At 43.8% G+C, this 19,860-nt stretch overlaps 1 protein-coding gene across 1 annotated transcript; it reads left to right on the forward strand.

The window, feature by feature from the left end:
- Positions 1–10: 10 nt before the first annotated feature.
- On the forward strand, positions 11–19,860 carry LOC109869679 (inter-alpha-trypsin inhibitor heavy chain H6). The gene is made up of 18 exons (XM_031803683.1): positions 11–952; positions 5,309–5,344; positions 9,455–9,609; positions 12,187–12,297; positions 12,584–12,831; positions 13,060–13,229; positions 13,377–13,493; positions 13,630–13,801; positions 13,986–14,458; positions 14,866–16,084; positions 16,644–16,676; positions 16,873–16,890; positions 17,086–17,133; positions 17,252–17,275; positions 17,416–17,466; positions 17,576–17,689; positions 17,921–18,325; positions 18,472–19,860. The coding sequence occupies exons 1-18, from the start codon at positions 830–832 to the stop codon at positions 18,729–18,731; spliced, it is 3,777 nt and encodes a 1,258-aa protein (XP_031659543.1). The 5' UTR covers positions 11–829; the 3' UTR covers positions 18,732–19,860.

A 19,860-nucleotide genomic window follows, 5' to 3' on the forward strand; every position in this document is an offset into this window, starting at 1 on the left:
AGTCCTTTGGCTTGGCTAGATGTGCAACACTGTACTGGTCACATATTTTTGAGTCAACATGTTGACAATAAGTATATGTGACAAATGTATAAAATAGCACAATTGTTAAGACAAAGCTTATTAAACTGAATGAAAAAATAAATTCCATAACCAATTTTAGAGATCTGTTTTGCAGATAATTGAAGCTATAATTTATAGGGTCACACTTGAGATGTTATATTCTGACTATTCAAGAACGAGTGGGGTAGCCTATGTTGGAATATCATTTAGTCAAATGGTAGAGTTATTTTTCTCATCTGTCTCATTTGTATGTCAGGGGTGGGATATCCTATATATTATACGGTCCCATTTTGGAAATGAGAAAGGGGCGACAGCAAAGAGAGATTGGAATGTTTTTCTTTCAAATTGTCGACATTCATTGGTGAATAATTCGTAATTTCTCTTCATGCTCACTAACCGATGGCAACAGTCCGCGAAATGTCCAGTATGTACACGTAAGGAGGGCTACCCTATTGAACTCACAGGGACTCAACTCCTGCAAATTCTGCGCGCACTGATATTCTTTAAAATGTTCATCTGATTATCTGTCTGTCAGATATAAATTATAATTCTACGATTTATTTTCTGTTATTAATATACGAGGTTTCAAATGTATTAAAATAAAGGGGAGGGAGATGAACGAGTCGACTGCCTCTTGAAAAAGAACTAGTCAAATGTGAGGTTTGTCCTACCTCGTCATGCGTACCTGCACTGGATCTCTCTAACTGACTGGGCAACCGGAGACCACTGGCAACATAACGTTTTTAATCTCGGGAGACTAAAAAGTAGAATGAACATGGGGAAAGTGGATTTTAAAATCCTGTGTGTTTTATTTTTCTTCGTAATCTCAGTGCAGAGGGGATTTTCAGAGGAATACGGAGCACGCCTGGGAACAAAAGAAATACCAATACAGGTGCGAATGATTTTATCTTCCTATTGGGACGAGTAATATCGGAAACTCTTGGAAAAATATAACATACTCATGACAGCCTCACAAAATCATGTTTAATTAAAAAAAAATGTTTTATCCCTGTTCAACGAAAAATGTATTCCTCATACAAGGCTACATTCAATTTTGCACGCAATATGTATTTGTTGCACTCAATAGAGGGGTAAACTATATAGAACATGTACAGGACTGCACGTTGCTATAGGATGGATGGCAGATGTGAATACAATTACGCATTGGAAACAAACACATGATATAGCCTACACTATACAGTAAAGTCTACATTTACATGAATTTATAAAAAAGTTTAAATAACCAAAAAAATCTAGAAAAAATGTTCACTTCAGAATAAACCCCTGCACATTGAAAGGTGTTCCTCTCTTTAATAAAGATCCAACTGCCGCTTCGAATCAACTTCTCTGGTTTTAATCGATTTATGTGGCATCGATATGAGTCAGAAAGATTAATAGCCTAGAGTCAAAATTCACTACAAAGTGTAAATAGCATACTTTTGATCATCCAAAACGGCATTTTGTAAATTCCTGATTTACTGGAGGGTTGGGTATAGATTACGACTTTACATGGGGAAACTCAATTTGAATCGTATTTACTCCCATTATACGTTACCCATGGGTCCACAGTTAAGGGTTTACCATGAATTTGACTGTAATTTACAGGCAGCTCGGTGACAAGTAAAATTACGTATTTAATATTACAGTATACATTCTGTAATATACAGTATATGGTATCAAAGCATGTACTGTGTACTGACATACAGCACAATATCGTAGAATTGACTGTATTATACTGATAAAAAGTCAATGCTACCATAGTTTGAATGAATGGATGATATTAATTCAGGGTAGAGTTTGCATTTCACAGTGTGTTACTGTAATTACAAGGGATTGGTGCAAGCAGGTTGGCTGCTAGGTAAAGTGTTTACACATTACAGTATTAATTCATATTTAGGGTTTTATATTACTGTCACTTCTAGAGGCCTTAACAAAGGCTTCCAAACTGGCAGCAACTACAGGAAAAACAGACCAAAAGGACATGGCAAAATGCTGAACCATTTCAGTTTTAAGACTAGCTGCCTCCGGGCTCCCGAGTGGCGCAGTGATTTAAGGCACTGCATCACAGTGCTAGCTGTGCCACTAGAGATCCTCGGTTCAAGTCCAGGCCTTCATTTACGGGTGCAACAAATATAGCCTATTACAAGACACGCCTCAAAATATGTTAATGATCCAGAAACAACAATGCCATGCACCCACTAATTGTGAAAAGGTTTTTGGCGCTCCCAAGATACGGTATGGTACAACATGTGGGGTCGAAATACAGCAATTTTCCCACAATGACCATCATTTATAGTATGCTGCAGTAAAACGTTTCAGAGTTGTAATTTTTTTTTTTACTGTTGATGACACCTACAATTACCGTATACATTACAGTTTTCCATTACAGTGTCGTCAATGGGCCGCGCAGTGCATTCTGGGCGATTCTGGGTCAAGGAGATCACTCCTTCAAGGAGTGAATGTGAGTCAAGAGATGGTGAAATGTAACCGAGGTCCACACTTTTTTGATGAGTAACCTTGCTGGAGACTTGAAGACTTGTGTTAGCTTCCTGAACTCATCCCTATGGGCTTGAGCTAAGTAGACTAATAGTTTTGTGACATGCAGGAGATCCGGGTTCAAACCCAGTCAGTCACAAGAGCAAGATTAAATAGGAAATGGAAAAGCTATCCTTAGAAGGGCTATGACAGGGCTATAAAACTATATTCTTATGGGGGCCAAATAAAACATTTTGTCACACTCCCTTTTAACGTGTCCTGCACTTCATAGAGGAAAACAGAAGGAAGAATGTTGAATTCAAATGCAGTTTTTGTGGGCACTGAAATTTCTCCCTTTGTGAGATGAAATCTACACCTTTGATTAGGATGTTATAAGTCATTATTTAGTTGAATGATTTTTCAATTTTAAAATCATTATTTCTATATAGCTTACACTTTCTCGCTCTGAACTAACTCGAGTGGGGCTGGTGTGGCTTTGTGACAGCGATTGCTAGAGCAGCCAGACTTTACTCACTCAACTGTACGCAGTGCACTGACTAGTTTTTCATGCACATTTTTTAACTTGAGGAATACTGCACCAAATTCCTTAGCTACAGTAGATGTCAAATTGGCAAAAACATCAAAATGAATTACAGATTTTTTTATTCTGGCTATTTTAAGGAAGTGATTATTTTGAGGAAGTAGCTATGTTGTTGCTACGGTCACTCAGGAGGGACAAACAACAGTACCTGCCAGTGTATGATATGCGAACATAACACAAACACATCAAACCACAGCCCCAAGATAACTCTCATTTTGGCTTTAGTCATGGCCGCTTGCATTTCTTAACGGGCAATCTTCAAAATGAGGCCAAATCAAGAAGTGCAGTCGCCCTCTAATGTTATTTGTTTGCGTTGTATGTCCATGATATGTTATAATGGATTGACAAAGCAGTGATTTGTGAGCAAAAGGAACATTTGAAACTGAGCCTGTGCACTGTGCACCTCACTATCCCTCTGTGTACAGTGACAGCATTTATTTCCAGTCCCTCCTTCATTCATGAATAGCTTTGATTCAGCCTATTTTGACACAGAAGTATTGACCCAACCCCACACATAGATCCTGGAGATTAATTTAAAAGGAGGGGATTTTGTAAACTGACTACAGTACTTGGTAGTATTTTGTTACTTTTCCAAGACAAGTTGCCCGCTTAAATACCATTTCTTATATTATATAATGACCAAAATGTACTACATTTTAAATCATATTCTTTCCAGAATACAGTAGTACAAATGTGGGTACACAGAATTGGGTGGAAGGTTAAATTACATAATAATGGTGTGGTGTGTTGAAAGTCTTTGAATGAACAATATACCCTAAATCTACTTTAACGCAATACTTTTCAACCCTCTACTATGGCGTTAGGGCAACTGTATGATCTTAAATCACTGCTATAAAGCTGTTATAAATCTATTAACGGCCCAGTGCAGTCATCAACGTCAATTACCTGTGTTTTCTATATATTTCCACACTATGAGGTTGGAATAATACTGTTAAATTGTAAAAAATGATGATGCCATCTTTGTGTAAGAGCTGTTTGAAAAGGCCGCCTAAAATTTCAGCCTGTTTTGGTGGGATAGAGTTTTAGCCTGCCTGGTGACATCACCAGGTGGTAAATTAGTTAATAAACCAATAAGAAAGAGAGTTCCAAACCTCTCTGCCAATAACAGCTAGTTTTCAGTTTTTCCCTCCATACTCAGACCACTCCCAGGTAGTCCTAGCAAAATTCTTGCTTGAGAAATGACTCTTTGCTAAGATGCTATATTTGTTAATTTTTTACAATTTTAATTTAAAACAATCACAGTAAGGTACCTAATTGTTACTCAGAAATGATTTGATATTGAGATAAAAACAGCTGCATTGGACCTTAAAGCTTTTAAGCTTTGCACAATGTTCAAAAGGCCTCAGCTTGTTTTAATTAAATGTTTCCAAACTACAGGAGTCCAGCAATATTTTTCTGTCAGGGCCCTGGTGTGTACATAACAAACTACAACCTTGTTTTCTGCTCTGCTGCGCTCGAACCCTATAGCTCTGCTGCGCTCAAACCCTATAGCTATGCTGCGTTCAAACCCCATAGATCTGCTGCTCTCAAACCCTATAGCTATGCTGCGCTCAAACCCTATAGCTCTGCTGCACTCAAACCCCGTAACTCTGCTAAGCTCAAACCCTATAGCTCTGCTGCGCTTGCTGCGCTCAAACCCTATAGCTCTGCTGGGCTCAAATCCTATAGCTCTGCTGTGCTCAAACCCTATAGCTCTGCTGCGCTCAAACCCTATAGCTCTGCTGCGCTCAAACCCTATAGCTCTGCTGCGCTCAAACCCTTTAGCTCTGCTGCGTTCAAATCCTACAGCTCTGCTGCGCCCAAACCCTATAGCTATGCTGCACTCAAACCCCGTAACTCTGCTGTGCTCAAACCCTATAGCTCTGCTGCGCCCAAACCCTATAGCTCTGCTGCACTCAAACCCCGTAACTCTGCTGCACTCAAACCCTATAGCTCTGCTGTGCCCAAACGCTATAGCTCTGCTGCGCTCAAACCCCGTAACTCTGCTGCGCTCAAACCCCGTAACTCTGCTGCGCTCAAACCCTATAGCTCTGCTGTGCCCAAACGCTACAGCTCTGCTGCGCTCAAACCCTGTAGCTCTGCTGTGCTCAACCCTATAGTTAGGATTCATTACACTTTTATGAACTTTGTCTGTATTGTTTTTCTCCCCAGAGAGTGAGACGCCAGAGCAAACCAGCAAAACCGTTGGTGAGTATGAGCTTCATGGAATGTCCCAGTGGAATGTATCATTACCGAAACCAGTAAGCTATCTTACTGGTACGGCTTCTCACACGCGCAACAACTGCCTGTGTAGACGGGCTGTGATAATATTGGATAGCATTCACTGAACATTGATCCCCTTCTAAATCATATCAATATGTGTGGTGGTGACTATTCCGCAGCAGACGGAGGCTGGCACTAAGACAGAATTGAATGAGCTGTATTCCACCATAAGCAAACAAGAAAATGCCCAATCAGAGGCGGCGCTCCGAGTACCTGGGGACTTTAATGCAGGGAAACATAAATTTGTTTTACCAAATTTCTATCAGCATTTTAAATGTGCAACCATAGGAAAAAAAACTCTGGACCACCTTTACTCCACACACAGAGACGCATACAAAGCTCTCCCTCGCCCTCCATTTGGCAAATCTGACCAGAATTCTGTCCTGCTGATTCTCTGCTTACAAGCAAAAATTAAAGCAGGAAGCACCCGTGACTAGATCAATAAAAAAGTGGTCAGATGAAACAGATGCTAAGCTACAGGACTGTTTTACTAGCACAGACTGGAATATGTTCTGGGATTCCTCTGATGGCATTGAGGAGTACACCATATCAGTCATTGACTTCATCAATAAGTGCATCGATGACGTCGTCCCCACAGAGACCGTATGTACATACCCCAACCAGAAGCCATGGATTATTTTTTATTTCAGCTTTTATTTCTTTCATCACATTCCCAGTGGATCAGAAGTTTACATACACTCAATTAGTATTTGGTACCATTGCCTTTAAATTGTTTAACTTGGGTCAAATGTTTCGGGTAGCCTTCCACAAGCTTCCCACAATAAGTTGGGTGAATTTTGATGCATTCCACATTACAGAGCTGGTGCAACTGAGTCAGGTTTGTAGGCCTCCATGCTCGCACACACTTTTTCAGTTCTGCCCACAAACTTTCTATAGGATTGAGGTCAGGGCTTTGTGATGGCCATTCCAATACCTTGACTTTGTTGTCCTTAAGCCATTTTGCCACAACTTTGGAAGTATGCTTGGGGTTTATTGTCCATTTGGAAGACCCATTTGTGACTGATGTCTTGAGATGTTGCTTCAATATATCCACATAATTTTCCTACCTCATGATGCCATCTATTTTGTGAAGTGCACCAGTCCCTGCTGCAGCAAAGCACCCCCACAACATGATGCTCCCACCCCCGTGCTTCACGGTTGGGAGGGTGTTCTTTTTCTTGCAAGCCTCCCCCTTTTTCCTCCAAACATAACAATGTTTTTTATGGCCAAACAGTTATATTTTTATTTCATTAGACCAGTGGACATTTCTCCAAAAAGTACGATCTTTGTCCCCATGTGCAGTTGCAAACCGTAGTCTGGCTTTTTTATGGCGATTTCGGAGCATTTGGCATCTTCCTTGCTGAGCGGCCTTTCAGGTTATGTCGATATAGGACTCGTTTTACTGTGGATATAGATACTTTTGTACCTGTTTCCTCCAGCATCTTCACAAGGTCCTTTGCTGTTGTTTTGGGATTGATTTGCACTTTTCGGACCAAAGTACGTTCATCTCTAGGAGACAGAACGCGTCTCCTTCCTGAGCGGTATGACGGCTGCGTGGTCCCATGGTGTTTATACTTGCATACTATTGTTTGTACGGATGAACATGGTACCTTCAGGCATTTGGAAATTGCTCCAAATGATGAACCAGACTTGTGGAGGTCTACAATTGTTTTCCGGAGGTCTTGGTTGATTTCTTTTGATTTTCCCATGATGTCAAGCGAAGAGGCACAGGTACACCTCCAAGTGACTCAAATGATGTCTATTAGCCTATCTTCTAAAGCCATGACATAATTTTCTGGAATTTTCCAAGCCGTTTAAAGGCACAGTCAACTTACTGAATGTAAACTTCTGACCCACTGGAATTGTGATACAGTGAATTATAAGTGAAATAATCTGTCTGTAAACAATTGTTGGAAAAATGACTTGTGTCATGCACAAAGTAGATGTCCTAACCGACTTGCCAAAACTGTAGTTTGTTAACAAATAATTTGTGGAGGGGTTGACTCCAATGACTCCAACCTAAGTGTATGTAAACTTCCGACTTCAACTGTACTTCTATGCTCACTTCGAGGCAAATAACACTGAAATATGTATGAGAGCACCAGCTGTTCTGAAAGACTGCGTGATTACGCTCTCCGCAGCCGATGTGAGTAAGACCTTTGAACAGGTCAACATTCACAAGGCCGCAGGGCCAGACGGATTACCAGGACGTGAACTGCGAGCATGCGCCGACAACGATGAGACAGCCTATAGGGAGGAGGTCAGAGACCTGGCCGTGTGGTGCCAGGACAACAACCTCTCCCTCAACGTGATCAAGACAAAGGAGATGATTGTGGACTACAGGAAAAATAGGACCAAGCACGCCCCCATTTCCATCGGCGGGGCTGCAGTGGAGCAGGTTGAGAGCTTCAAGTTCCTTGATGTTCACATCACCAACAAACTAACATGGTCCAAGCACATCAAGACAGTCGTGAAGAGGTCACGACAAAACCTATTCCCCCTCAGGAGACTGAAAAGATTTCGCATGGGTCCTCAGATCCTCAAAAGGTTCTACAGATGTACCATCGAGAGCATCTTGACTGGTTGCATCACTGCCTGGTATGGCTACTGCTCAGCCTCCGACCACAAGGCACTACAGGGGGTAGTGCGAACGGCCCAGTACATCACTGGGGCCAAGCTTCCTGCCATCCAGGACCTCTCCTCCAGGCGGTGTCAGAGGAACACCCGGTGTCAGAGGAACGCCCTAGTTCTCTCTGCTACCGCACATCAAGCGGTACCGGAGAGCCAAGTCTAGGTCCAAGAGGCTTCTAAACAGCTTCTACCCCCAAGCCATAAGACTCCTGAACATCATCTAATCAAATGGCTACCCCCCCCACTCAAACCTCTTTTACACCGCTGCTACTCTCTGTTGTTATCATCTATACATAGTCACTTTAATAACTCTACCTACATGTACATATTATCTCAACTAACCGGTGCCCCCACACACTGACTGTACCGGTACCCCCTTGTATATACTCTCTCTATTGTTATTTTACTGCTGCTCTTTAATTGCTTGTTACTTGTATTTCTTATTCTTATCTGTATACTTTTTTAACTGCATTGTTGGTTAGGGGCTCGTAAGTAAGGATTTCACAGTGAGGTCAACACCGGTTGTATTCAGCGCATGTGACTAATATGATTTGATTTGACATTAACCGGCATGTGTGCTAGAGATTATTTTTTGCCAGTTGTATGCCCATAAGGGAGAAGACAAGCCTACATTGTTTTACTAGCAATACAAGTAAGGCTTCACATTAAGCCCTTTGAAATAAGCCAATCCTGGGACTTTAATGACATCATTGGTTAGAAACATAATGATCAAACATGTCAGTTTTAGGTTATGAGGAAATCATGCTGTGAGTGTAGATCTAGCTATCACTTTCATTGCAATCTGTATTTTCAACCTGTGTGCCACACAGAATGAGAAACCCTACAGTAGTACTGTATCTCAGTGGAGCCATCATTTTATTTGATGCTTTGAATGTTGCCAATGATAGATTGTAGATCATCAAGCAATCGGTGTCCGTTGTATCAGAAAGCTTGTCCACTGTCTTTGATACTGGTAAGTATCTAGAAACAGGTCTGTTAGTCTCTCAGTAGCTCAGGTCTGGCTGTGTCCCGACCTGGCAGTAATGTGGCCCAGCTGACCAGATTGGTCCCAGCAGGGCCCAGAATTATCCAAGTAAACAACGGGGTGGGAGGGATATCTTGCAGAGCGTGGCTTTGTAACATTTGTCTAAACTTGTCAAGGCACTGAAGTCTGGTTAAAAAAAGCCTAGTAATACTTGGATTTTCATTTACAAAAGAGCCCCATCAGTACTCAAACCTGTGTCTCTGCAACTGTCAGTCAAACACCTTAGCAATTACACCAAGAGGTCCAAACCTCTTGATGAGGTCACTATTGGCTTTGTACTTGGGTAGCTATATAGCGATTTCATCAGATCAAATGTGTATGTTCTTTGCTGACTGTTTGCTGGATTCATCTGTTCCCAGCTGAAGGTGACAGACTACCATGTGAGGTGTTTTGTCATGTCTCGCTACTCCCACACCACCATCCAGAGCTCTATGTGGAACCAGCTAGCTGTCACCAAGGAGGCAGCCTTTGAGGTGGACCTGCCCTCAGCAGCATTCATCTCCAACTTCACAATGTGAGTCAGTCACACACTAAGTCAAGTGAAGTTTACTTTATTATCCCAAGAGGAGGAAATTTTGTTTTTTGTACCCCTCACTCACACAAGCTCACAGGCAGCAGGAGAGGCTATGAGTGAGAACCAGCCAGCTAGTTCTCTCTCTCTCTCTCTATTTTTCTTTTAGTCACTTCATCCCAGGAAGTGGGCCTATAATCAAATTAATTGTTCCTTCCCTTGGAATGATGTAATCCCTCTATCCTGGGCGCCAGTTTCTTCGCTCTTGCCAACTCTTGCTGCTTGACGATGAGTGACAAGGAGTTGGCATAATAGCACAAACAGAATGGCACTCGGGCTAATATTCTTCAGGGTCAAAAATACATTTATTTTGGTCTGCGAAGGGGGGTAAAGTATAAGATAAGAGGTCCTAGATTTTTTTTTAATTAAAAGGAGGGTAAAGCTTGGTAGTAAATAAACTAAATAAATCCCAAATGCCAGTGAGGTCTGCGGTTTCCGGACATACTCCCCAAAATAAAAATTTCAGAGGCATTATGTCAGGAACTGACATTCCGTTCGGTGTGGAGGGGAGACAAATAATTTGATTACTAAGAAGGCTGGAAACCACTCTGCCAAAATGCTAAATATAAACAAGATAAATAAGTCAACATTAAAGACCCAACGAGGAGCCTGGGGTTGGGTTTGGGTCAGAAGAGGGAGGAGTCTGAGGGATCTTAAAAGCAGATGAATACCATGCTTTGTAAATATGTCAAAAAGTTAGTAGAGAAAATGACAGAAGCATGCCCTGTTTCCCCCCCTCTCTCGCCTGCGAAGTTTACCAAGGTACATATAAACAAGCCAAGGTACACATGCTACGCAGACCTGCACGCACACACATGCAAACACATACTGACACACATGCAAACACATACTGACACACATAGCCAACACACGTTTCCATTTACATGTAATCAAATGGGGGATGTAAACTCTTGAAAATAGACAGTTTTACATGCGGACTATCTCTCTGATGCATGCATATAATATCACACATCTTTCTCTGTCACACGTATGAGCACACACACACACACACACACACACACACACACACACACACACACACACACACACACACACACACACACACACACACACACACAGTTCCTTGGAAGTTGTGGGAATGTACACTACCGTTCAAAAGTTTGGGGTCACTTAGGGTTAGGGTTTGATCAGAAATACAGTGTAGACATTGTTAATGTTGTAAATGACTATTGTAGCTGGAAACGGCTGTTTTTTTAATGGAATATCTACATAGGGGTACAGAGGCCCATTATCAGCAACCAACACTCCAGTGTTCCAATGGCACGTTGTGTTTGCTAATCCAAGTTTATCATTTTAAAAGGCCAGTAGAACATTAGAAAACCCTTTTGCAATTATGTTAGCAAAGCTGGAAACTGTTGTCCTGATTTAACGAAGCAATAAAACTGGCCTTCTTTAGACTAGTTGACTATCTGGATCATTAGCATAGGACAACCACGGTCTCACCAAGCTCTAAGAAACTTTTGGTTTTTCAGAACGTTCTGTGCAAGCTGGAACACACACACACGACACTTCACCAATTAACCCAGAAGGAAAATAACTGTGGTGAATGTGTTTCTTTAGTTCAGTGGCGTTTCACAACGTGAGACTGAGGGGCCTTGTGTTCTGTGTGTAGGTCACTCATGTGCAGCCGTTCCCATTTCCCACTCCCTCTCAGCCACACATACATACAGGCCCCTCTATTTTCCACCCTGCTAAACCCACCATTTCCTTCTGCTCTGTGTCCGGAACAAGACCTGCTTCAAGGCTGGAGATTTATTTTGGTTGGTCCCTGTTGGTTTTTATTTAAATATTTTTTTTTCAAAGGACATGACCTTATTTTAGCACTTCATCACATGATGACAGAAAGGCGGTGAGAATTTAGGAACTGTATGGTTTGGATTAGGGTGTGTGAGCTCTGGTCCAGTTTGGTTGGGAAATGGTTGGGGAACGGTTGGGTATGGAGTAGGTTCTCCAGGGGCCATGGAGGGGGTTTCCGAGTGTTATTTTTCAGTTATCATGAGTGCGTCTCCTATCCAAACACATAACGGTCAGGTCAAAAGTAGTCTACTATATGGAATAGGATGTCATTTGGGATGCAAAAATGATTACTGAAAAGAGATATTATAACGCCCTGAGACCCTTTCATGGCCTCCGCAGAACCTACACTGAACCATTTCCCAACCAAATCATGGACCAGAGCTCACAGAGCTCCTATTTTCAGAGGGGAATGACTCCCTCCTCTCACCCTTCGCTTCACCCTACCTTTCCTCTCTAGCATGTTTTGAACTTAATCTGTGAACCAGCACGATACACGTTTGTCCTCCATCTAACACAAATGCGGTGAAGTACGCTGTTGCCTTGTAACGTGTGACTAATCGTGTAAGTAGTTGCCGTCAAGGAAGGTTTGTTTACCGCAAATAAACCTAGATATTTTCCGTCCATGAGGCCAATGCATGTTCCTTAACATAGTCTGACCATTGCGAGTTACACGTGTTACCTCAACCTTCCCTCTGCCCCCAGCACCTCCAATGGCAAAGTGCACATCGCCCAGGTGAAGGAGAGGAGTGTGGCCAGGAAGATCTATGACGCAGCCAAGAAGCAAGGGAAAACAGCTGGACTCGTTGCCACCAAGTCAGTCTGAGAAAGTGTTTCATACCACAATCCACCTTCGATATGTGTTTTATTTAGGATTTCTTTGTTTTATGTGGGGAAAAGTACAACAACGCATCTGTATTGTAGACGTATGGACACCCGTCACCCACCACACTCATTTAAATCTTTTAGTACTTCTACTCAGATCAGTTGTACTTTCCTGCTTCAAATTCTTTCCATTTCACCACGGTTTTCCAAGTCATTCTTTCACCAGTTACCACCGCCACCACTCCAATACCTCTCTCTTGCTGTGTCTTCATCTCAGGGAGAGGGAGATCGAGAAGTTCCGCATGGCGGTGAGTGTTCCCTCAGGGAGCCGGATTTCCTTCTCGCTGTCCTACGAGGAGCTGCTGCCCCGCAGGTTGGGTCGCTATGAACTGATCCTGGGCCTGAGGCCTGGAGGACTGGTCACTAATCTCACCCTGGATGTCAGCATAGCAGAGAGGACGGGACTCCGCTTCGTCAAGGTCCTCCCGCTGAAGTCCAGCCGACGGCTCTCCAACACTGTCACAGGTAACATAGGAAAAGGCAGCAGTTATTGTTTATCGTCAAAGTAAGCAGTGCTAGTTTTAACACAAGCAGCGTGTTTGAGAGGATCAGTTTGAACAAGGCAAGTTGCATGATCACTCATCTGGATCACAGTAATGAGTAGGTATTGTATAGTAGGATGCAACGTACATGTAGTACACCTCAAACATGCACATTGACATGGGTGTTCTCTGGTCTTCCTCTCCCATCCAGGTGAGACAGAAGCCCCAGCCTCCACTGAGATCCAGCAGAACCCTTGTTGTGCCCGTGTTCATTACAACCCCAGCCTGCAGCAGCAGAGCAGTGTCTCCTCGAAGGGACTCAACGCTGACTACATCATCCAGTACGATGTAGAGCTCAGCGACCTCATCGGAGACATCCAGGTCAGCGCACAAAACACACATACGCGCAAGCACTACACACTGTGTAGGCCCAAACTCTTACACAACAAATACTGTACAAAGACGTTATCTAGCGAGGCAATCATCTAATCCAATGAGGGATTCTTCTCTTCTGTTGGCCTGCCTCAGGTATTTGATGGATACTTTGCCCATTACTTTGCACCTCGGGGGCTTCCTGTGGTCCCCAAGGATGTCATCTTTGTCATTGATGTCAGTGGCTCCATGATTGGCACCAAGATCAAACAGGTACAGTAGATGTTTTACCCCTCTCAAATTGCAACCAGCTACACCTCATTCATTTAGACAAGAATGACAACATTGACACTACATTATATCAATAAAATGATAATTTCTCTTCTCACTCTGTATTGGTGTGGACCAGACAAAGCAGGCAATGTCCACTATCCTGGGAGATCTTCGTGAAGGGGACCACTTCAACATCATCACCTTCTCAGACAAGGTCCTCACCTGGAAGAAGGGTCGCACAGTGAGGGCCACGCGGAATAACGTACGAGACGCTAAGGAATTTGTCAAGAGGATCATCGCCGAGGGATGTGAGTGGGATTGAGTCTGATGTGCTCGAATTGCATTATATCTGCAGCAACCTGACAAGACCGCTAAAACACGGTCTGTATTCCATCTTCTGTCTCCTCTTCTGCATCCTCTCTCCTCCATTTCCTCCACCTCCTCCACACCTCCCTCTCTTCTCCACGCCACCTTCCCTCTCTCATCCTCCAGGGACCAACATCAACGCGGCCCTCCTCTCAGCCGCCCAACTGGTCAACCCCTCTGCCTCTTCCTCGTCCTCTTACGGTGGCTTCCGTCGGGTCCCTTTGGTCATCTTCTTGACGGACGGTGAAGCTACCATCGGCGTGACGTCCGGCGAATCTATCCTTAGCAACGCTAAGAGCGCTCTGGGTTCCGCCTCTCTGTTTGGCCTGGCCTTCGGAGACGACGCCGACTTCCCCTTGCTGCGGCGCCTGGCACTGGACAACCGTGGCATGGCGAGGATGGTGTACGAGGACACAGACGCCGCACTCCAGTTGAAGGGATTCTACGATGAGGTAGCCAGCCCGCTACTGTCAGACATCCAGCTGACCTACTTGGACGACCAGGCCTTCGACGTCACCCGCTCCCTCTTCCCTAACTACTTCCAGGGCTCAGAGCTGGTGGTCACTGGGAAGGTCAAGCCAGGGGTCAGGAATCTGAAGGTTGGTATCACATCATGTTGTAATTGTCCATTGTTTTTACCATGAGTTGATGGAACATTTAATTTTGGGGGAAATATTGATATTGATAAAGCTTTTGTTTTATTTGCTTCTCTTCTCTTCATTTCTCTTCCCTTCTTCTCTTCCCTTCTCCTCTCCTCTCTTCTCTTCCCTTCTCCTCTTCTCTCTTCTCTTCCCTTCTCCTCTCCTTGCTTCTCTTCTCTTCTCCTCTCCTTGCTTCTCTTCCCTTCTCCTCTCCTCTCTTCTCTTCCCTTCTCCTCTCCTTGCTTCTCTTCCCTTCTCCTCTCCTCTCTTCTCTTCCCTTCTCCTCTCCTTGCTTCTCTTCCCTTCTCCTCTCCTCTCTTCTCTTCCCTTCTCCTCTCCTTGCTTCTCTTCTATTCTCTTCTTAGGTGTCTCTGACAGCCAGTGACTCTAAGCAGAAAGTGAAGATCGAGAACGACGTGTTGGTGTCTAAAGGAGAGGAGAATGGGACAGCCTACTCCATGGGCTGCCCTGGGGGCATGGGTGGGATCTCCAGCTTCGTACGTCGTCTCTGGGCTTACTTCACGATCAAAGAGCTGCTGCTGGCCAAACTGAACAGCACCGACCTGGTCATGCAGAAACTGCTGGGCGAGAAGGCAACCAACCTCTCCCTCAAGTTCAACTTTGTCACGCCTGTTACTTCCCTTGTTGTAGTCAAGCCTGATGCAGATGAAATTCCTACCACAGCGTCAACTACGACAGCTCAACCCGCCACCACAACCACCACCAAGCCCACCACCATCAACACCACTAGTAGAACTACTACAACAACCACAGTTGCCCACACTACTGCCACCGAAATAGCCTCCCCCATCCCTGTGAAAAAGCCCAGGAGTAACGAAGCTAAGCCAGACCCTCTTGTCACCAAGCATCCACCTCCCCAACCTCCACCTCAACCCAGAAAGGCCTCCACCCCACCCACCCCAGCAAAAACAGTGGCTCCACCATCCCCCAAGACCACTAAGACTAGCACCCCCAGCCCCAGTGCCGCCAAAACCGTCCTTGCCCCTCTCTCGGGAAAAAACCCCACCCCTCCTCCCAGCTCTCCTAAAACTGCCCCTGCCCCTCCCGCCAGGATATTCTCTACCCCCCTGGCCAACTCGCTCAAAACAGCTGCCGCTCCTGCACCTGGGAAAACCACAACCACCCCTCCACCCAACATAGTAAAGACCGTCCCTACCACATCACCCACCACAGTTAAGACTACAGTCCCTACAACTGTGAAAACCACTACCTCCACTACCACCCCCACCTCAGTCAGAACCGATCCAACCCCTGCTCTACAGCCTTGGAAACCCGCCACGCCCCTTCCCATCTCTGTTAGAACAGTCCTCCCTCCAGTTAGAATAGCCCTCTCCTCCTCCTCTTCGGAGAATGCCACCATGTCTGCCACTGATGCCCATCCACCTCAGGTTACCACATTCCTGTACAGTGTTCTGTCCATCGCTCCTACTCCAGCTCCACAGGGCCGTAACACAGACCCAGTCTCAGATGTGGACCAGATTGCCACCTTTGTCTCTGCCACATTTGCCCCCATGCCAGGTATCACAGACGGGCCTAAATTGTGGGAGGCTGCAGGACTACTGGGTTGGTATTCCACTAATCTTGGAAACCCAGAACTAAAATCTCACAGGTGCTTGATTAAGTTCTGAGGGCAGATGTTTTAGAAAAGGGCGTAAGTAGGGCGGTAGCTCCATACCTCTCTCTCTCTGCAAGTGTAAGGGCTAAATGTCTCCTCCTCTTCCAAAATGTTAAAGATGTGAGCCACTGTGATATCGTGATTTATCCAAATCATCAATTACAAAAACCAGCCCACCAGAACAATATTCCTTGTTAGTCATTGCGTCCCACAGTCTGTTGACAGATGCTATGATACCATTTATGAGATTGGTTTTCTCGCTCTCTGTCAATCTCATTTGGAACTTCAACTACTACAATGCAAAGTAAAGTTGATAATACTTGTCTTGAAGGATACATTTTTAATTAAATAACAGTATTGCATATTATATGAATTGTGTTGCATCAGGTATTGAACTTACAGTCCATATCTTGTACCTGTAAATATTAGTACAATTGAATGCAGCACCGGCAATATCAATCCACCATTTCTGGCTGAATTGTGACATGTTCCTCTTCTTTCCACCAGATGTCTCCACATCCATCCAGATCCATAGAAAAGGTGAATCAACCATACAAGAAGATTTCATCAGTCTGTTTCAGCTCTGTTGCACAAATGTCCTGAAATATAATTATTGAAAGGGATACATGCTGTATTTGAATACAGAGATAATGGGTAGGAGGTTAAAAAGTGATGAAGTAGTCCTTGAGTGTATCACTGTGTCAATCTGTGTTTTCTTCATGTCTCCCTACCTTAGATATGGACCTAGATAAAGGTGAGTTCCTCTCTTACTTCCCTGCATTGACAAACCAATTCATTGCAACAGCATGTATGTTGTTGTATCTTCAAAGCTGTCGTTTCCTCCTATAGAGATTCTGATGAAAGCCCCTCAGACCAACTCAGGGAGAGGATTTTTTTTTTACTGTGTCTGTCTGGTGTCTAATGATGACCATATGATTGGATCTTTTAGATTATGATGCAACCTACGACAAAGACTACGACCTCAACTATGATTCCTGTAAGTCACAGTTGACTAATATGTAGAACTATTTAGTTGTGTTGGCAATAGGGATACTTTGTACGTTCCTCAGTTGATACAGATATTTAACACGCTTTCGGAATTTGTATATTTTCAGGGGATGAATCAGCATCAAATCTTTGTAAGTATTTCATTGTTTTTCTGTGTAGTCTAGCATAAGATCAATGTACTTCAGAGATGTTAGTAGGCTCTGATCTGTCATTGGTTTCAGTGCTTCAGAAAGATAACACGCAGTCTCAGTTGTACCTGTTGTCCTTCCAGTGCCAGGCCCCACCTCCAGACTGAGTTCTGTCAGAGTCTTCTCCTCTTCTGGTAAGGTGCTTACACTTTAACCAGTAACATAACATAACCAGTAATGTAACATATAACTGTAAAATCTGTTTCTCACCTTTGTCTTTATGTTCAATGTTTTTTATTTTAGTTGATGGAGACCCTCATTTTATGGTCCAGCTCCCCAAACTGAAACAGAATCTGTGTTTCACGGTGGACGGCAGGGCCAACGACGTACTGAGACTGCTGGAAGACCCAGAGAGAGGTTAGTCAGCACAGACTACCACAAACAAAAGTCCAGAACGGTAGTCTTATATTAGTGGCATGTCATTGAATTTAAGAAATGTGCCATATAATCTACTTTAGAAGGACCATGACATTTTATAGGCACACAGTATATTACAAATTGGATCACATTAAAGAACACCTACAAGTTGGAACGCACACACATGCGCGCACACACACAGCTAACCCATGCCTTCCTCTTCCCCTCAAGGTATCACGGTGTACGGCCATCTCATGTGGGCTCCGTCCAAGCAAGACGTAGAGGACCGCTCCCGCACTTTCTTTGACAAGATAACCATCTCCGCTGCCATGGGCGGGCACGGCGGGCTGGGTGGCATAGTGATCACACTCTCATTGGACGCCGTGGTGGTGGAAGGGGAGGGACGAGACACCCTACCCACTAATCTGCAGGGATCTGTAACGAGGCAGGGCGTGGCGGTATCCGTGGACACCACAGATGACATCCATCAGAGCTGTCGGATCGAGCTGGCGAAGGATATTTGTTTCCTGGTTCTCTTCCACCACTACAAACAGCCCAGCTACCTGCAGATGGCGCACCTCGGGTTCTATATCACTGATGGACAAGGCCTCTCTCCTTCAACCCAAGGCCTACTGGGTACGTTGTCTTTAATGTCTTTAAACCAGTTTCCTTGACTTGTTACATACACCTGGCCCTAAAGTGTTGCTGTATAAAAGGCTATGGGAAAATACTATACATATGTTGTGATTGACTGCCCTCTCATTGTCCCCTCTTTCCAACAGGCCAGTTCCAGCATGCGGACATGAGTGTGACGCCGGTGAAGGACCCTAGTGACACACCGCCCCAGCCTAGTAAAGAGGGGGTCCTGTCCAGGGGGGTGCTGAGGTGGGGGGCGATACACGTACCCATCAGCCTACAGGACAAGACCCTGAAGGACACAGTGAGGAAACGTCACCTGGGCAGGTGTTGGGTCGTGCCCAAGGCACAGGTGGAGAAACTGTTGGGTCATCCATACCAGAGCTACCTTGTGGATAACATGTAAATACTCTTTTCAAATGTCCATCCAGTATTAGCACTCCACTTAGAATACACATGCCTAGTACATTGCTTCATACTAAGTGGTATGCTAGTATAGAGATTGGAACGAGCCACTCATCTAGCTACCAACACCTCAAAGCTGGGCAGCTCAGGCCAATGGGAAAATACAGTGTCTCTGCAAGGACAAACAGCACTGTGACTAGTGTGCTGCTGGCTAGCCTTCAATACCAACATCATATAGTGGGTTATTACTCTCTCTCCTCTGAAAGTGTGCATGAATTCATGTTCATGATTATGAAAATGAGAGAGAGACAGAGGGACACAAAGGGAGACAGATACAACGACAAACAAAGACAAAAGAGCGAGAGAAATAGAGAGAGAGAGACAGAGATTGAGTCCAGTAAGAAATCTAAAGAATGATGAGGTAATTCTCATAGGTGTCAGACATGGAAAGATAATATAGGAGATGGGATGTCTTTCTGAAATAACAACAGGGGACAGACTTCTTCTGCTGTTAACGTGGCAACAGTTAGATATGTTAATTGTCTCTATACTTCTGCAGACAAATGCTGCTTGATCTTGACATACAGCTAAATCCAAACTCTCATTTGCAAAAAATCATATGCTTCATAAGGACAATTTATAATTCCAATGTTATAACAAATATATGAATAGATCATTTGATTTTTAGCAATGTGTCATTTTATATAGAGGGTCAAGAGTTGTATTTTAATTGTTTCAGTTTTATTGTGAAGTATAAGTTATAAAAGGACTAAATCTTATTTTTAAAAAATTGTCTATGGAACTCGTGGTGTTATCGGAGTAGTTTTACACAAAATCATTTACTTCTGTTGAAACACAGAAACTTTGGATTTGACTTTTCAGGTTTTGCCATGTGCTTTTATTATTTTTTTCTATCATTTCGTTCATAGTTTCATTTTATTTGTTTGTTACACAATACATTATTAGGCATTGTTCACATACTAGTGATCAAACAAAGGACTGTAAGTTGTCTGCTACTCAGACTGACCAATGTTTTCGTCAATGTCAAGGGATATCATCGATATAACATTTGTCAAAGGCAAAAACTCTTAAATTAATACAGTACAACCACATTGTAGGCGTTTGTTTTT

The sequence above is a fragment of the Oncorhynchus kisutch genome, linkage group LG24, assembly GCF_002021735.2.
Source record: "Oncorhynchus kisutch isolate 150728-3 linkage group LG24, Okis_V2, whole genome shotgun sequence".
Lineage (NCBI taxonomy): Eukaryota > Metazoa > Chordata > Actinopteri > Salmoniformes > Salmonidae > Oncorhynchus > Oncorhynchus kisutch.